The sequence below is a fragment of the Protopterus annectens genome, chromosome 7.part0 (assembly GCF_019279795.1).
Source record: "Protopterus annectens isolate FY-2018-M chromosome 7.part0, PAN1.0, whole genome shotgun sequence".
Classification (NCBI taxonomy): Eukaryota; Metazoa; Chordata; order Ceratodontiformes; family Protopteridae; genus Protopterus; species Protopterus annectens.
The window spans coordinates 1,226,495,596-1,226,513,289 of NC_056739.1; the positions used below are offsets into that span (position 1 = coordinate 1,226,495,596).

Consider the following 17,694-nt stretch of genomic DNA (forward strand, 5'->3'; position numbering starts at 1 on the left):
ATACAGATGAAAAATTTTTTGTCGAAGCCCAAGGGTTAACAAAACTCTTCTCTGAGAGAGGTTACCCATTGACATTAATAGAGAAAATGTATCAAGAAGTTTTAGAAGGAAGAACAGGCATATATAGTCCACTATTAGGCACAGTGTTGGAACCACCAGTTTTATAAAACCCCACACTTGAAGTTAAAATGAATTCCCCTTCTTTTCAAACTATTTTTAGTTGTACTTTTAATAATGAAACTGAACAATTAAAGAAAATGGTTAATAAATACTGGCCCATTTTGACCACAAACGAAGAGACAAAAAAATGGGTGCCAGAAAGGCCGATGTTTGTAAATGCAAGGAATGCTAATTTGAAAAATATGTTTGAAAATCAACCACCAATACAATCTGGTAATAAAGGTGGTAGGATTGGAACATACAAATGTAATAGCTGCAAACAATGTTCTTATATTCTTGAAAGCAATGGCTACTATATTAAATCAAGAAAATTTTCTTTAAAACCAACATGTTATCACAACTGTGGGTCAAAAGGTATAATTTACTTAGGAATTTGTCAGGAATGTGACAGTTTTTACATAGGCAAATCTGAAAGAACACTACGTAAGAGAATTTACGAGCATATGTATGACATTCGGAAAAAGAAAGAAACGAATGCCTTTGTTAAACATCTCACCAAATGCCCCAACATGACATTAAAATTTATAGTTATTGAGCAGGTTCCTCTTAACCCTAGAGGGGGAGACTGGGAAGCTACTATTGAATTTAAAGAGTTGAATTGGCAACTTAGATTAAATGCATCAAAATTCCCAGGACTCAATGAAGCTATTAGTATTTCAAGCCTCCTCAAATTAAGAAGGGCAAAATTATGACTAATTAATTAATATGCTAGGTACACTTTAGGATTAAAAATTTTTGCACTAATAATTTTTTACTAATTAAGAGTACACTATTACATTCATTTTGAAAGTGTTCATAACATTTTTTCATTTGATATTAATCACTTAATCATAGACTCATTCCTAATTAATTTTAAACGAAATAATAATTTATTGACAAAAAGTTTATGTAGTAGAAAATACCCACAGTTTACACTTTTAATGTTTATGTTTAAGTTTAAATATAAGTACATTTTTTTAAGGTATTTAATAGATATTTAATACATATATACATATATTTATATTTATATATTTATATATTTATATATTTATATATTCATATATTTATTTATATATATTTATACATATTTACATATTTATATATTTATTTATTTATTTACACAGTGTCTATCAGTAACAATGTACTTAATGTAGTTGGAATTTAACTAATATAATAAAATTGTTATACAGTTATACCCACGTGCATGTTCATAGACACACAAATAATATTGTATTTAATGGACACTTTTTAGAACTTTTAGCACAAGTTTCAACAGATTTTTAAACAAGGGTTGCTTACTGCCAAAATAATATTATAATACTGAAGCTTTATTTTAATTTAATAACATTAGAATTGACATCTGTCTTCCCTTTAAGATGAATAATTAAAGGTCCGACAGAGTATGAATTGTTAATTTAAAATTTATATCTATTCTACGAAGTTCGAGCAGTGAAAATGCTAAGAAACAATAACTTACAATTGACTTAACCAACACTTAAAAACACATTATATTCTTTTAATGACAACAGCACGCAAGAATAAATATTAGGTGGTTAGCGATCGTGAATACAGTATCATATACGATAACAGTAGAGAACGATGTACCCAATACATTAATAGATTTTTTATAATAATGGGTAACAAAATACATAGAGAGTAAAATAAGGATTTAAAGAATTTAGATTTATACAAGACCTAACATTTGGTTTTTCGGTTTAATTCTACCCGCTGTGGACAACAGGACAGCGGAGGAGCTTTTATACAACAAAACTTTTTATCTAGTTGAAGAACCTTACTAGTAACTAAAGCAATAAATTGTTAGTTTTAGCACAGTGTTTCACACAACATTACTGGTTGACAAGTACAAATAACAGTGAACAGAATGTAGTATGGTAAAAGTACTTTAAAAAAACTGTTTGACGAAAATTTATGTGAACTGAATACTTTTAGCAGTGATTCTCCTTTAAGCATTAATGAAGTTTTATTCAATAAATGACTTAATTGGAGTGTTACAACTTTTCTAATTGATTAATTGTGTTTTTCAGCATTGTATTTAAGCAAGCAAAGAAATGTTGGTAGTTTATCTTGAAAAAGCCCGTCATAGGAACGGGTGAAAGCGCTTGATTTATTCTTTGTTTTACTTTGGATTTTACTACTAATAAGTGTTTTACCTGCCGTGCATTTTTAACTGTTGCTTCGCATTAAAGGTTTGTTCTTTATCAACGGAGAAGTATTTTTTTACCATAAGACTTTTAAGAAGTTTATTGGGCTTTGGTGCTTCTGCAACTTTTTTCTAGCTGCCTTTTGGGACTTAGTTCGTGTACAATTATAACAAGGTTTACTGCCAACTTTAGAAATGCGTTTAGAGTTTTTATAAAAAATTATACTCTTTAAAACATAACTGTTGCTTTAAATTTCTCTGTTTTCTAAATGAGAAGTGCTGAACCTGTCCTGCCAAACTAGCTATTTCTGGTTGGGCACATAGAATAGACAAATTTCTTCTAATAATCTCAGTTACTGATGTAGTCCTCAAATTATAAATCATAACATATCTAAGACAATCATCCCTATTTGATGTCACATTTCCTCTACTACTCCAATATCCTCCAACTTTGAAATAGGGTTTAGCCAAACCTTCTCTCTCTTTTACTACATAATCTCTCAAATTTTGTAAGAGACTTTCATCATAATTTCTAAACTTAAAGTCCTTAAACATCTCATTTAATTGTTCTTCACATTTTTTATCTTTGTTATTAAGTCTACTAATCATGAAATACTGACTGGTTTCTCTTCTTCTTCTTCTTTCGGCTTTTCCCAGTTAGGGGTTGCCACAGCGGATCACATGTCCGCTCATCACTGACAGTGGAGTTTTACTGTGTCGAGTTGCCAGCCCGGCACCCAACCTTCCACAGAAGGCACACACACATGCACGCATTCACAACTAGGGCCAATTTGGAGTGTCCAATCCACCTACAGCATATCTTTGGGATGTGGGAGGAAACCGAAGCACCCAGAGGAAACTGACGCGACCACAGGGAGGACATGCAGACTCCATACAGAAGGCACCCCAGTCGAGTATTGAACCGGAAAACCTCTTGCTGTGAGGTGGCAACACTAACCACTGCACCACCACGGCCGCCCAAAATACTGACTGGTTGCTATGCCTTTAAATATATGTTTTGGGTGCATACTTTTTGTGTGTAAAAATTGGTAAGCTTGAACATTTGTCTTATAAATACTAGTGTCTATAGTGTCACCCCCTTTTTCTAACATAATATCTAAAGAGGTGATACTATCTGTAGAATAGTTCATTTTAAACTTCAGAAAGTTAGTAGTCATTTCTAAGTAATCACAAAAGGACAAAGGTCTTCACATTCACCTACCCAAATTAAAAAAATGTCGTCCACAAAACGTGAGTAGAAAACAATATGATTCTTAAAAGGGTTCTTCTCACTAAACACATAGTCTAGTTCCCAATAATCTAATGTCAGATTAGCATATGTATTTGCAACCGATGTTCCCATTGCTACTCCATATAGCTGATAGTACAATTGCTGTTCAAATATAAAGATATTGTTTTCCAATGCAAGCTCTAGTAATAAACAAACTGTTTCAATCTTTCTTGGTGGAAAGTCTTTATTGGAGCATAAAAAATTTTTAATAGCCTGTATTCAAAAATAGTTTGGGATGACTGTAAATAAAGATACGACAGCTAGTGTAACAAAAACAAAAGAACCAACATCATGTGTTGTGAATCATCTTTGCAATTTGCCCCATAAATCACTTTTATCTTTAATATAACTTTTGATCATGTTCACATAAGGATTCAATACATGTTCTAAATAAAAAGATATAGGTTCTGTGACCCTACCTGAGACAATAGGTCTCATAGGGGGTGGGAACATTTTTATGAACCGTTGGTAGTCCATATAATAATGGAGTGACCGGATATGGTACTGAAAAATAATTAAATAAATCTAAATCAATATCCTCAGTGAGTTGCAGATCATAAATAACCACATTTACTCTGTGTATATTTCGTAAATCATCATAGTTAATTTTTTAAATGTTTCAACATCTGACAAAAAATCATGCATACAATTAAAATACAAAGTCTTATCAAGTATAACTATAGCCCTGCCCTTGTCAGCTTGTTTAATGATTATATCTGAATTATTCTTAAGCTTCACTAAAGCATCCATTTCCTCTTTAGTCAAATTATACTTCTTTAAACATTTTTCTTTATAACTACTTCTAAGTTGTTGCTCACAAATGTCTCAAAAAGCTGATACTACAGATGCACTGTTTGGAACAAATGTGCTAGTTCTTGTTAACACATTAGTACTGTTCATGGCACTGTTTTTAAAAATCAGCTTCAAATTAACATTACAGACAAAAAGATTTAAATCAGGTAAGGCATCTTCAATACTATCCCCACAACAAGGGATAAATTGTAAGCCTTTACTCAATAAATTCAAATAATTTTCAGTAACAGAGGCTTCTGAAAAATTCAGTACAATGTTTTCAGTCACATTTGATTGTTCGACCGACTCCTCATCTATGGTTTGTTGTAATTTCCTCTGTTTCTTACTTTTACTTTTGGCCTTCCTCTCGATGCTATTAATGTTTTTACCCTGCAACGTTGCTGGTTTTGGTTTCTTTGGTTATTATCAACTATTCCCAGAACCTCTCCTCATCCATAAGGTCTAATCCTGACCCAATATCTGGGATAAATAAGGAGTCCAGTGTACCTGAGGCTGCATCATACTGCTGCCAGGGAGAGTTTTTTTTTTTTTTATTAATACCCTGCCACTTGTCCATTCATATTCTTTCTGCAGGTATTGGCATGCAATAGACTCTGTGGCATTTCAGCCACACTTCCATGTGTGGCTCAGCCACTGACAGTTCCCAGCCTCTGCCAGAGATCTAACACGCTAATATATTGGGGAAAACACCTCCTCCATGGGCATTCCATCCTCCCTGATGTTTCTATCAAGCACCCGAGCCAGTTATCAAACCTGGGATGCCTTGGCCATTGTCATGGCTTTATCTCTCCGTGACACTAGTGCAGGTAATGGTACCAAACCGTTAACGTTATTAGTACAATAAGAAAATGAGCATTGTCCCTCCTAATAAAGTTTTTATAATTTTCTTTTTTTCATCAGTCATTACATGATGCCTACTCTCTCTCCTTTTTTTTTATTTAGGTTTCTACATTGTTGTGCGGAATTAATGTCTTCCCTGTTTTCGGGACAATTTTTTGCCTATTTATTAAGATACCATGTATTGCCATTCTGTAGTTCATTATTTCTAGAGATTCACAGCACAAATGTATTTTACTGTAGCATACAGGAACAAACACTGCATGTATCATAATTTTCCTGCTGATGCTAGAATTCTTGAGTGTTTGATAACAATTCAGGAGAAGCAGTATATAATGTACATATAGTTATGTATTACTTTCTATGGCAACATAACCAGATACACTTTAAAATCAAAATAATTACCACACAGGGATATGTTCTGAAGTAAGCATTGACTATTATGTCCAGATCATTATCTCAACACAGACTCTACTATATAAAGTGATTTTAAGCAAACTACACACTTCTTCCTCAAATACACAAATGTGCTAAATTATCATAATCAGTCTTTAAAGTTATAGTACTCACCCTCTGTTGCTGTGCTTTCTGAATTGTTGCAATCTGCTGAGCCACAACAGACAGTACTTCAACATCAATTCGATTAAATTCATCAAAACAGGCCCACGCACCAGAGCTATGAGTAAAAGCATATAACTCATTAACACCTATATGGTGTGAAATGTCACACCTCTAGAAGTCTATATACATCCTTGCATTCCCAGAACATTTTCTGAAAAATCAACCACAAAAGCATAAGATACGCAAATGTTAACATTTTGTGAACAATAAGAGCAATTAAAACTGTACAAATAGCAATGTTATAATTAAAAAGTGTTCCTTGTGGTGATAATCACCAGGGCATTCATAGCTTTTCCATAAATAGTATATTATTATTAATTCACACAAACCCATAATCATATTTTTGCTAAACTTTCACAAATTATTGCATCTTGGAAAATGTACAACATAGACATATATTGTTATTACACAAGCTTTTACATGACAACAAGAAATTCTTCTCTGACTGCATGTTTATTTAGATATTTACAGAAATATGAAAACATATGCATAATTGTATAATTAGCAATATAAATAACACTAAATATATCTCAAGATGTGCACCTTAAAGTGCAAATACCAAAGGTAGTTTTCTTAAACAACATCTAAGGTTTCACCTGATGCCATGTAGCAGTTTGTAAGGCACTTGTTTTTTGAAATACTAAGTACACAATTGAAACATTGATTATTTTCATAATTACTAACAAATATCTAGCAATATCTCAACTGCAGTGTGATATAAATGGACACTGACAATGAATTTCTGTGTCTCTCATCAAGATATTCTACACCATACCTTTTAACAGGATGTAGGTCTCAGTTATGGAAGTATGCTTGTAAATAAAGAAATATGAATAATAAGTGTCCAACAGAGATTTTCTCCACTACAGGACATCCTAGATTAACAGTTTTATTATCATTTTATTAATCAATCCTTGCCCTTTCTAATACTGACAATTATTACTAAGTCATTTAATTATAGCAGCCACATCTTAAAACAGCTATCTGGAATTTTGTAAATATTTATGTCATTTGTGAATATGAACATGATTTATATAAGATGCTTGTGTTACAACTGTATTAGAAATGCATGTCATGTGTATATCAAACTGCATCATACAGACAAGTGCATTGAAAAGGTATTTTATAAAGTGTTTGAGTTTGAAATGCATCCACAGTGTGCCCTACTGCAAGAGAACAGAAATGTACATGTGCTGTTGACTGTCTAAATGTATGTATTTTAATGGTGGAAACTGGAATACAGGAAGTTAACTTCAGTCCAGCAAATTTTAGGAAAACAGCTGAAATTAAATTACTTTATAGGTTACACAATAAAAGATGGTACCTTTTAGTTTTCAAAGCAGCTAGAGACACAGAGTCTGTGCTGAGAAACTTTCTGTTTTGTCTAAGGGAGTGAACTAATTACTACCTCTGAAACAATGAAAGAATGCAATTGTTTTATGACTTCCAGCATCAGCCAAAGATCTGAGGTCTACATATTTTTACAGGAACATGCTAAATACTGCCAGCTTCCAGCAGTGGGGGTTTCACCTGAGAGCTACCATCAGATAAGAAATGATTCATTCTGCAAGCTATCCCAGAGGTAATGTTTGTGATATTAATTTGAGAAGTCTATAGTGAGACAGAGCATTCTGTATTCTGTCTTGGACCTGACAACAACTAGAAGATACATTCACCACATCTGCCTTGCTCTATTAGTAAGTTCTTAGATTATAGTAGTTCTCTTAGATACAATAAGGAATATAGTGAAGCTTAGTTTAGATATTTTTCTTTATTTATTTGAGACTGTCCTGCAATGTTGTTTTAAATATTTCCTGTGGTTTTGAATTCTGATGTCACTGTGAATATATATTTAGTATTATCTTGTTCTTTTATTATTTATTATTAAATATATTTACACCTTTCATTGTGGCTGTTCTGTGTAGAGATTTTAAGTTTTGAGAGTACGTGCATATTTACTTGGTGACACTGTGTGGGACACTCTTAACAGCCTTGCTCTTGATTAAACTACCATTGTGTTAATATTAATATTACACAGTAAGATCGGATGCCCTTTGTTAAGGGCCTTAAAGTAGCTAATAAAGAGTTGACTGGTGGCAGTGGAAACTACATTATAGTCTGGGCAGAAGGTAGCATAGCTAGTAAACCTGTACCAGTCTTTCCCAGGTTTGTGTGTGTGTGTGTGTGTGTGTGTGTGTGTGTGTGTGTGTGTGTGTGTGTCATACTTCTCAACCTGGAAATACCAAAAATCTGGACAAGGCCCATGAAAAATAGGTACAAATCTGTATACTGATTAAATAAAATTTGCATACATAATTATGTAACCCCACCCACTCTAATGGAATTGTGGGATACCAACTTTCAAACACGAACTGAAGAACAGAAAAACAAAATATGGCACCAGAGTCCCCCAGCAGCCATTCTAATGTCCCATTACCTGGCTATTTCACCCCATTTACCATAAACACTAATATGCATACTGCTTTACTTCTACAATTATTATTTGGATTTTATTTTTACATTTTATAGCAGAATGCACAAACACTAATAGACATCTGCTAAACAAAATAATACTGTCTCACAATAGACCTAGCATTAAAACTTTTCTGCCCTTGAAACTCACGTTCATTGAAACAGCATTGAAACCCACACCACATCCAAACAAAATGCATCTGGCCAATGGTGGATAAAGATTACCTTTGGGCTGTTTTCAAATCACAGGCCCCTTGCACACAAAACAAGAAACATACATGTGTTCTTTGATGCTCCTGACTTTATTAAATTATATTCCTTGTAAAATACCCGTGACCATGAAATAAAACAAGAATACTGCTGTAGACATCACACACACACACACACACTACTATAGATGTTTGGGAGGGTAGTACTTTTGTACAAAAAAATGCATGTACTCTCCATGATTTGCCTCAGAATGTCCCTCTGTTCTTTATAAAATATATGATTTTGAGAAAAAAACAACATACAATGATATTAATGTCAGATGTTATCATAACATGCATTTTAACTGCAACTCTCTGACACTGTCAACTTTTCTATGCAAGTGACATCCATATCCACGTCAATTTATGTCAAAAAATATCACTGGATGTATTTTAAAGTACAACTCTCATATACTGTCAATTCTCCTGGGAAGCAAATTCAGTGTTTAAAAAAATGTCCTAAGACTGCGCATTTTTCTTTATTATTTGGGCTAGTACTCTTTATTCCCATGGTAAAAAATTAAGAATGTTTTATTACTTGTATTACCTTGAAAGACCATGCAGCAATGGTGGTTCAAAGTACTCCAGAGCTGGGCTGTGCAGCCTGTTCAGTCTTCGCTACATGTCAGCAGGTGCCTCCTGTATGGGCTCAAGCTCATCCAGTTGATCCCCACGCTGTGCTCTGAGCGGGCCCTCTGCAGGTAAGGACATCTGGAGCTGCCACTGCCCATCCTCACAGTGAGAGGAAGGAGCGCGGAAAGAGGATTCATTCGTCTCATGGCAGCACAGCCTACATTTGGTAGCACCCTTCAGTTGGTACTACACTCAGCCACAGATTTAGTCTTTCACCGACTGAGCTGAAGTGACAGGTACCAAGAAAGTGAAGGACAGTGACCCACAAATCTTCAGAGGCCGGTACATAACCCACAAACTTTCACAAAACTCTGGTAAGATAATACATCCAAAGTTTTCTGTTCAGAACATCCCTCGGCTTTGGTCCTAACCTCTCAAAAGTTCAAATTACTGTGAGAGAAACACAAGGCATGTACTGTGTACTTACAGACAAACTACAAATCTCCAGCCATCTTTGACCACAAATCAAAACCAGATGCTGATAAACGCATATATGTCACTATTGTTAGCAAACGTAGGGGGTATAAAAATCCAAATAATTTTTGCTGTAAATACGATGAGGGTAGGATTGCAACAGTTAACTTAGTGGAAGTGAATGAAGAACCTCTTAAAAAGTCAAAGTTTTTTACAGCAAATTGCAGACTATTTAAACTGACAGTTCTTTGTCAACTGACTGACATTGTTGAACAAACAAGACACTTATACCTCCGCTACAGTTCCACACATTTCAACTTCATTCTGAGGATAATTGTGGCTTCTGTTTATCGGAGATGCTGGGCATGAATAATCTCAAAAAGGTTGCATGTATATGAACAAATTGAAAGTGTGCATAACTATTCTACACAGATATTCTAAACTCAAACAGAAGAATATAAACCAGTGTCCAGAAGTCCTAAAGAAATACTCATTGGGGAGTCTGGTCTTGTCATGTATAAATACTCACATGCACATCAGCACACACCATTATGGATTCATTACAAAGCAAGAAAACATTTTAACTTCTTCATTCCAAATAGACATGCTTGAAGTGCTACAATTCATATTTAAAAGTAGTACATTCACTATTATTTACAAAGTTTTAGCTTTCATAGTTTCATAGGTAGGTACTAGGCTATCGGCTCTAGGACCTATACAAGCCCAGCAAAAAAGGTACCCTGGCTTTTGCCACCCAAGAAAATTATTTTCCTGTGCCACTGTCGAGCAGAGTCACAGAAGTGATCCCCGGGGTGAATTTCCTATTTCCCATCCAATCATCAAGATTTTTCTTGAAGAGTACTAATGAGGAGCTTTGTTTGATATAGATAGGTAGTTTATTCCAGAGTATGGGAAGGCTCTGGGACAGGACTTTATCCCTCCGGCATGTTTTGTTTATTGTGATGATAAGGTTTAGGTCCCTAGAGTGTGTAGCTCGGAGGGATTGGGAATTCTTTAAGTGGAGCATGTCCAACAGCTCTGGGTTTGACATAGCTTTCTATGTTAGGCAGACATCACCTATGAGTAGGTAAAGCTGGAGTTTTTTGAGACAGTCTGTGTAGGGCATCTGTTTGAGGCCAGTAATCCTCTTTGTGAGGTATTTCTGCGGCTTTTCCAGTTGTTGTAGATGTCTTGTGAGGTACATACCAAAAGGGGCATTGTACTCTATAATGGGTCTAATGAGTGATGATTAGAGGGGAACAATGACCTCTTTTTTTCTGGATGAGAAACCTTTTGTGATGAGGTGTGCCATGTAGAAGGATTTCCTGACTACTGTGATGATGTGATTATCAAAGGAGAGACTACTGTCCACCTGTGTCCCAAGGTCTCTTATCACACTTTTGGTGTTAAGTATACTTCCGCCTATGTTGTAGTTCATGGGTACAGAATTTTTACCAAAGGGGATGACAATGCACTTTTTGGCATTGAGCTTGAAGCCGTGGCTTTGACACTAGGCATCTGTCTCAGTGAGGCCCTTTTGTAGGATGTCCACATCGTTAGGAGTTTAGATTATGGCTCCTAGTTTGCAGTCCCCTGCCACCTTCGTTAGCCAAAGACCTTCTGTGTTAGCCTATACTTCAGAGAAGTAGATACCAAACAGGAGAGGACCCAGGACTGAACCCTGTGGTACACCACTTGTCACTTGACTGGAGTCTGCTACTTTCACAGTGTGGGTTCTGTCAGTGAGCCAGTTGGCAATTCATCTTGTAACATAGGGATTTATACCTAGTTTAGTGAGTTTATCTATAATTCCGGAGTGGGGGATGGTGTCGAAAGCCTTGGCAAGATCTAGATAGGCTGTGTGAACCACCTTACCCTCGTCTACGGCTTTGGTGACTGCTTCAAAGAAGTCTATCAGGTTTAGGAGACATGATCTGCCTTTTACAAACCTGAACTGGGTGGGGTCCAGAGTTTAGAGATTACCAATGTCTTTGTTTATAAGTTCCATGATGATACGTTCCATGGCCTTGCAGACCAGGCTCATCAGGCTAATGGGGTGGTAGTTCCCGGGGTCTGTGGTGGCTCCCCCCTTGTGGAGTGGGATAACCATCGCTGTGCGCCATTCAGCGGGCACAAAGCCTGAGGTGAGGCTATGATTGAACATGGTACTTAGGTGAGGTGCCAGTTCGTTCTGTAGTTCGTGTCAAACGCAGCCTGGGATGTTGTCTGGTCCCATGGATGCTGTGTTCTTGGCTTTAGAGAGTGGGGTTATTACCTGTGCAGCCGTGATTACAGGAACTTTGCATTCTTCCAGTATAGAGATAGGCTCTTTAAGGGGTGAGAGGGGGGTAAAGTTAGCACTGACCCTATCTGCCAGGATGTTGGCAATATCAGTTGGGTCTGTATATTTAGTGCCATTGTGCTGTAACTCAGAGCAGATCTGAGTATTGCCATTGAGATTCTTGACATAGCTATAGAATGCTTTGTGGTTGTCTTTAGAATCAGTGGCGATTTTGTTTTCATAACTAGCTTTGGAGGATTTTATCAGGGATCGCAGCTTCTTATTGAGACTGACCAGAGAGCTCCTCCATTCATAGGATTTTACTCTCTTTTGCAATAGTTTCTTCCTTCTGTTGTACAGTTTGTTTATGGCAGGGGACCACTAGATTGTCTTCTTTTTTTTTGGAGGATAGCGTCTTAGTTCTGTTTGGGGATAGCACGATCCATGCACTCATGTAAGTGCTTGTAAAGTGCAATTGTGTAGGATTCAGTAGTCGTAACTGTATTGTCCATCTGCATGGGTGTCATGAAGTTCACCACTTCTGTCTTAAGAAGCATGAAGTTGGCTTTGGAGAAAACTGTTACCAGGGTTTCCTTAATGGGTGCTAGGGGCAGGATGTGGACATCTATGGTAATTAGGTTATGGTCGGATCGGACCAATGAGGCATTGACTTCAGGTGTGAAACACCGGTCACTCATGTTGGTAATGACTAGATCTAGGATATTGTTGCCCCTGGTGGGGGTGTGGATAAGTTGATCCAGGGCATTAGAGTTTATGAATTCCAGAAAGCATTGAGTGAAGGAGTTGGTACATGAGTAATTTTCCCAGTTAATGGCGGGGTAGTTGAAATAGCCCATTATTAAGGTGTTTGGTTGAACCCTAATATTTTCCAATACATCAAGAAAAGAGGAGTGGGAATACTGGGGCATGGTGGGGGATCTGTGACAAGCTACAATTTGGATTGCAGTTTTGCCTAGAGTTAATTGCACTTGGATAACCTTGGCTGCATTATGCTGAGCAACTAGCCTGGAGGTGTGGATATCCTTAATGAATATGGACACACCTCTGCCTTTGGTGTTCCGGTCCAGGTTACATGGCCAAAACGTGAGACATGAGTTATAGCCTGGTAGTGCAGGGGTGCTCTCTGGAGCCTTGAACCAGGTCTCAGTCACTGCACAGATATCAATGCTCTCCATTTTAAGGAGTGCCTCGAGTGAGTGCATTTTGAGATTTAGACTTTTAGCATTGAGTTGCATCACCCTCAGTTTTTGCTTGCCTGTTCCTGTTACAGTGGTGAATTTGTCATTTGAACCTTGCCTAAAAAAGGCACTATAGGGGCGGCAAGAACCTTAGCCTGTATCCGGAATCCCAGGTGTGACCGGTGCAGGCCATCTCTGGCAAAGCATTGCGGTCTGTCAACCATGTCATCCCAGGCAGACAGATACAGGATCCCTTTAGAATGGCACCAGAAGCTTAGCCAATTGTTGAAGTCAATCATTTTGTCCTTGTACTGCGGCTTCATTCTGGGTGATGGCAGAATGTTACTCAGGGCTAGGGTCATACCTGCCTGGGCTACAAGATCAGAGACCTCTTCCATGTCTCTTTTCATGTAGTCCAGGGAGGTACGTCTCAGGTCGTTCACACCAACATGGACAATGACAGAGTCATATTTGTACTTGTTGTGGAGTGACCTGAGTGCGTGGGTTATGTGGAGGATCCTGGCACTCGACAGGCAGCTGACAGTAACCTTCTCCTTGTTTAGCCTGGTGAGTGGGACATCAGTGTTCCTGACTATAGAGTCACCTATGACTAGTGTGTTGGGTACGTTGTTTTGCCTTATTGGCTGTGGTTAAGTGGCACACTGAGTCTGCGGGCTATGTGTTGGGGGGTGGAGGTTGCTTGCATTTCTGCTTTGGAGGTCTCTGTTGCTTGAGCAGATTATTATTGAGAGCCTCCGCAAATGTTTTTGTGTTTCTATGTGTGGATTTTGGTGTTGTAGATTTAGTGAGACTATGTGATGAGTGTGGTGTGGTGCAAGTGTTTACCTTCTCCCCTTGACTGTCAAGTTCAGTCTTGATTGGAGAGAGCTTTACCTCCAGTTTGGCTAGATAAGTGCATCTCTCACAGGTTGTAGTGTTGGGTGGTAGGAGGAGAGGGTTGTCTGTGTACATGAGGCAATTTCTACATTGCCCCAAGATGCCCAGATTCATCAGATAGACAGGAGAGAACACTGGGAAATTACCCTTGGACATGCCTGAATAAAAAAAAACTATTTTCCTCTAGATAAGTGAGGAAAGTGAGTACAAGAGCTGTTTTTCTCTAAGCAAGTGAGGAAAGTACCAAAACTGTTTTCCTCTAGGTAATGAGGAAGGTTGAGTGCTGTAGTAATTAGTAGGTTATTTAGTGCTTACAAGTTCTGAACAAGTGCTTATCACGAATAAGCAAATTCAAGTGCTAAAAGTAAGAATCTGTATCTGGACTAAACTAGTTACAGGAAAGGGGGGAAACAAGTGCAAATGTGGGCTTTTAAATCAGAAAGTTGAGAGAGATGGAAAAACTACCCAAATGGCCAATAACTACAATTTCTGGGCCAGCACCACTCCTTATGTGGTAGATAGGTTACCTAGTGCTTACCACTCCCACTGATAAGCTAGAAGGCTTCCCTCCAACACAGAAAGCTTGGGGGGGGGGGCTCAGAAGCTTACATACAGTCCTGGATACAGCAAATCTGAATCTGGACTACACTAGTTACAGGAAAGGTATTTTTTTTTCAAACTGCATACAAGAAAATTTGGTTATGTTTTATGTATGTTGCTAGCTGTCAGCCAATGGTAAAAGCTATAAAGTATGTGTTTTAATAGATCTCATGAGCCAAAGACTGAGTGATATTATTGGTAAGCTCATTTTCATTGAGAAACTTGCAAATTGTCATGGAATCGGGTGCATCTAATTCACTCCCAGACTGAAAAAAGAGGAGCAAAACTGTAGCTTTGTGGATTTCCAAGCTGATTTGAAAAAGTCATCACCCTGTGGATCCAAGGTGTCTTCAAAAGTCCTGTCAACTAGCCAGTCACTTTTACAGACAACTAGATTCTGTTCTAGATCCAGGGGTTCAAGTTTTTGGCTTAATACTTTGTGATGTATGTTAAAATCCTTGCTGAAACTGATAAAAGTAACATCAGCATGTAGTCCAGCATCAATGGCCCTAGCAACATAGTTATGGAAATGCAAGAGATGAGTGGTAGCAGACAAGCCTTTCATTAAGATATATTGTGAGATGCCAAATTGCCCCTAAGAACTCAGCTGTATAATGACTTTATCAAAATGACCTTTGTCATTATTTTCATATCACCACAAAGTAAGCTAATGAGTCGACAAATGGAACAAGCATTTGCTCTTGATCACTTCCATTTAAAACAGAAGCAAATATGCCTTTTTTCATTGCGATGTCACCTTGCTTTCTAAGCACACCCTGTATAAAATACAGCACAAAAATCAGCAGATTTCCTTCCTAAAATGATTTAGTTCTTATTCTGTGATACTGTCAGTCCCATTACACCATTATAACTGTAATAATTCAGGAACTAATTGGTTATCTTTTGTTTTAAAGTATATATTATGCATTGCTAAACTGCATTTTGATGTTCATCATAACACTCAATCAAATTCTATTCATGTGCCTATTAACTTGGCAGTTTACAATAAATAACAAAAAACATGAACATGCAATTCATATCTAAACTAGGAACAACTAGTCATCAATCAATATGCAGATTAAAAAATAAAGTATAAACACGAAGAACTTAATTCAGCTAAAAGGGTCCCAAAATGTTATATGAAATAAGTGAGTTTTAAGGCACCTCCTAAACAGTAGTCTCTCTCAAGAAGCTGCTTTGGCAATGGATCCCATACATTAGGATCTTGCAAGGAAAAGCATCTAAGTCCAGATTAATCATGCCGAAACCTAATGACTGCTAGCATCCCCAACACAATTAAGTGGAGTGTCTGTCGGGTACACACAGTTCTATTTGTTAAATAAGCAGAACTATGACCTTGGTCACACAGAGTTTTAAACACTGTCAAAACACATTTAAGTTAATATGATACTTAACAAGGAGTCAATGCAGAGAAAAGATGATTGGGATAACATATCACTATTTGGAGGCTGCTTGAAAGATGCTGCACAGCCCAGTTCTGCACCATCTGCAACCAGTCAAGATCAGTGTTAGAAATCCTCAAGTAAAAGGCTTTGTAGTAATGTGTATGAGAAATAACAAAGGCCCGCACAGTCATTCACAGATCATCAGATGGAATAAGGTACTTGCTATGGGTGATATACCTAATTTCTAAGACCAGACAACCTTGATCCTGGAACAACAGCTGGTCAAAGAGAATCATTACTCCACTGACACAAACTTCAACCTCTGTCCTCCATAAAAGGTGCAGAGAGTAAGGACAGGAAATGTGGAGCTATTTGATGTGGCATGAAAGGCCATAGCAGCAGACCTGGAGAGATTAAGTCTGAGATCATTAACTGCTATCTAATCCAGTATGTCTTCCAAACAGTCCTCAGAAGGGTCCAAGTAATCTATGTAGTTTTGAAGAAAAGAGAGGTAAAGCTGACTGTCAATCAGCATAACTTTAGTGTTACAGTTATCTCCACCAGACCAATAAACTAGGTGCGAGCAAAAACATAGTAAATAAAACTGGATCCAAGATGGAGATTTGTGAAACCCTATAGCTAATGTTTAGGCATAAGGTGAGTTAACCTCAAAAACTTCCTTCTAAGTACAGCCCAAAAGGTAGCAGTTAAACTAACCAAGAACTATGACAGACACCTCACTATAGGTCATCAAATAATCCCAAATAATCAAATGATCAACCACGTTAAATACAGCACACAGATCAATGATGACCATTATGGAATTGCACATTTGGTCACACACTACTACAGCATCACTAACCACACAACTTAGAACAATGCTATGCTAAGCTTAGAACCCATACTGAAATGGAAACTTGAGTTCCTGGGAATCAAGAATAGCACCAAGGTGCATCCTTCCTTATCAATAATTTTTCCAATAAAGGGAAGACAAGAGATGGGGTGGCAACAATCCAAAGAAGCTAGCTCCACAGTACAGTTTTTAAGAATTGAGGTAATCAAGACCTCCTTTAAAGGAGTTGAAAATGCTTGTGTTGTCAAAAAGAATTGAACAATTTTGAAAGTGAAAGGATCCAAGACCCGAAGGTAGGACATAAGCAGTCAAGTAGGACTGAGATCCAAGCTACAAACTGTATAATGCAACTGCATGAACTTCAGGAAGCTAAGGTGATCAATCTCAAGTTCAATTTGGCAAGTCTGTCGTGGGCAAGTGCAACTCACTATGTGATCCTAAGAGAACACCAACACCTAACAACTGACTGAATCCATTACGTCTGCAGTGAAGTGAACTCCCATGTCACAATCATGTGAAGTAAAGACTTTCTGGGTAATCAAACAAGCCAGATGTCAGTGCCTACTGACCATGCAGAAAAGCAAGTCTGATCAGCTCCTTAAGGCAGAGATCTCCCTGGAAAATAAAGTGTTTTCTTTTGTAAAGTCTTTGATTGGTACCTACAGTAATGTAGTCTCAGTGCCACTCTATCAGGAAGGTGGGTGCATCTCCATCAGATCTTCATACTTTGCTGCCTTCTGAGCATCAAGGTAAGTTTGGCATTTGGGCACCTCTCCCGCATGGTGACTAGATCTGGAAGCACAGAAACA

General features: G+C 37.4%; 1 protein-coding gene across 1 annotated transcript in view; it reads right to left on the bottom strand.

Moving 5' to 3' along the window:
- DNAH1 (dynein axonemal heavy chain 1) overlaps positions 1–17,694 on the bottom strand; it is a 5,225,710-nt gene that overhangs the window by 2,967,011 nt on the left and 2,241,005 nt on the right. Inside the window, exon 30 of the mRNA XM_044076389.1 lies at positions 5,832–5,937. Coding sequence (XP_043932324.1) covers positions 5,832–5,937 — 106 coding nt within the window. The remainder of the gene's footprint in view (positions 1–5,831; positions 5,938–17,694) is intronic.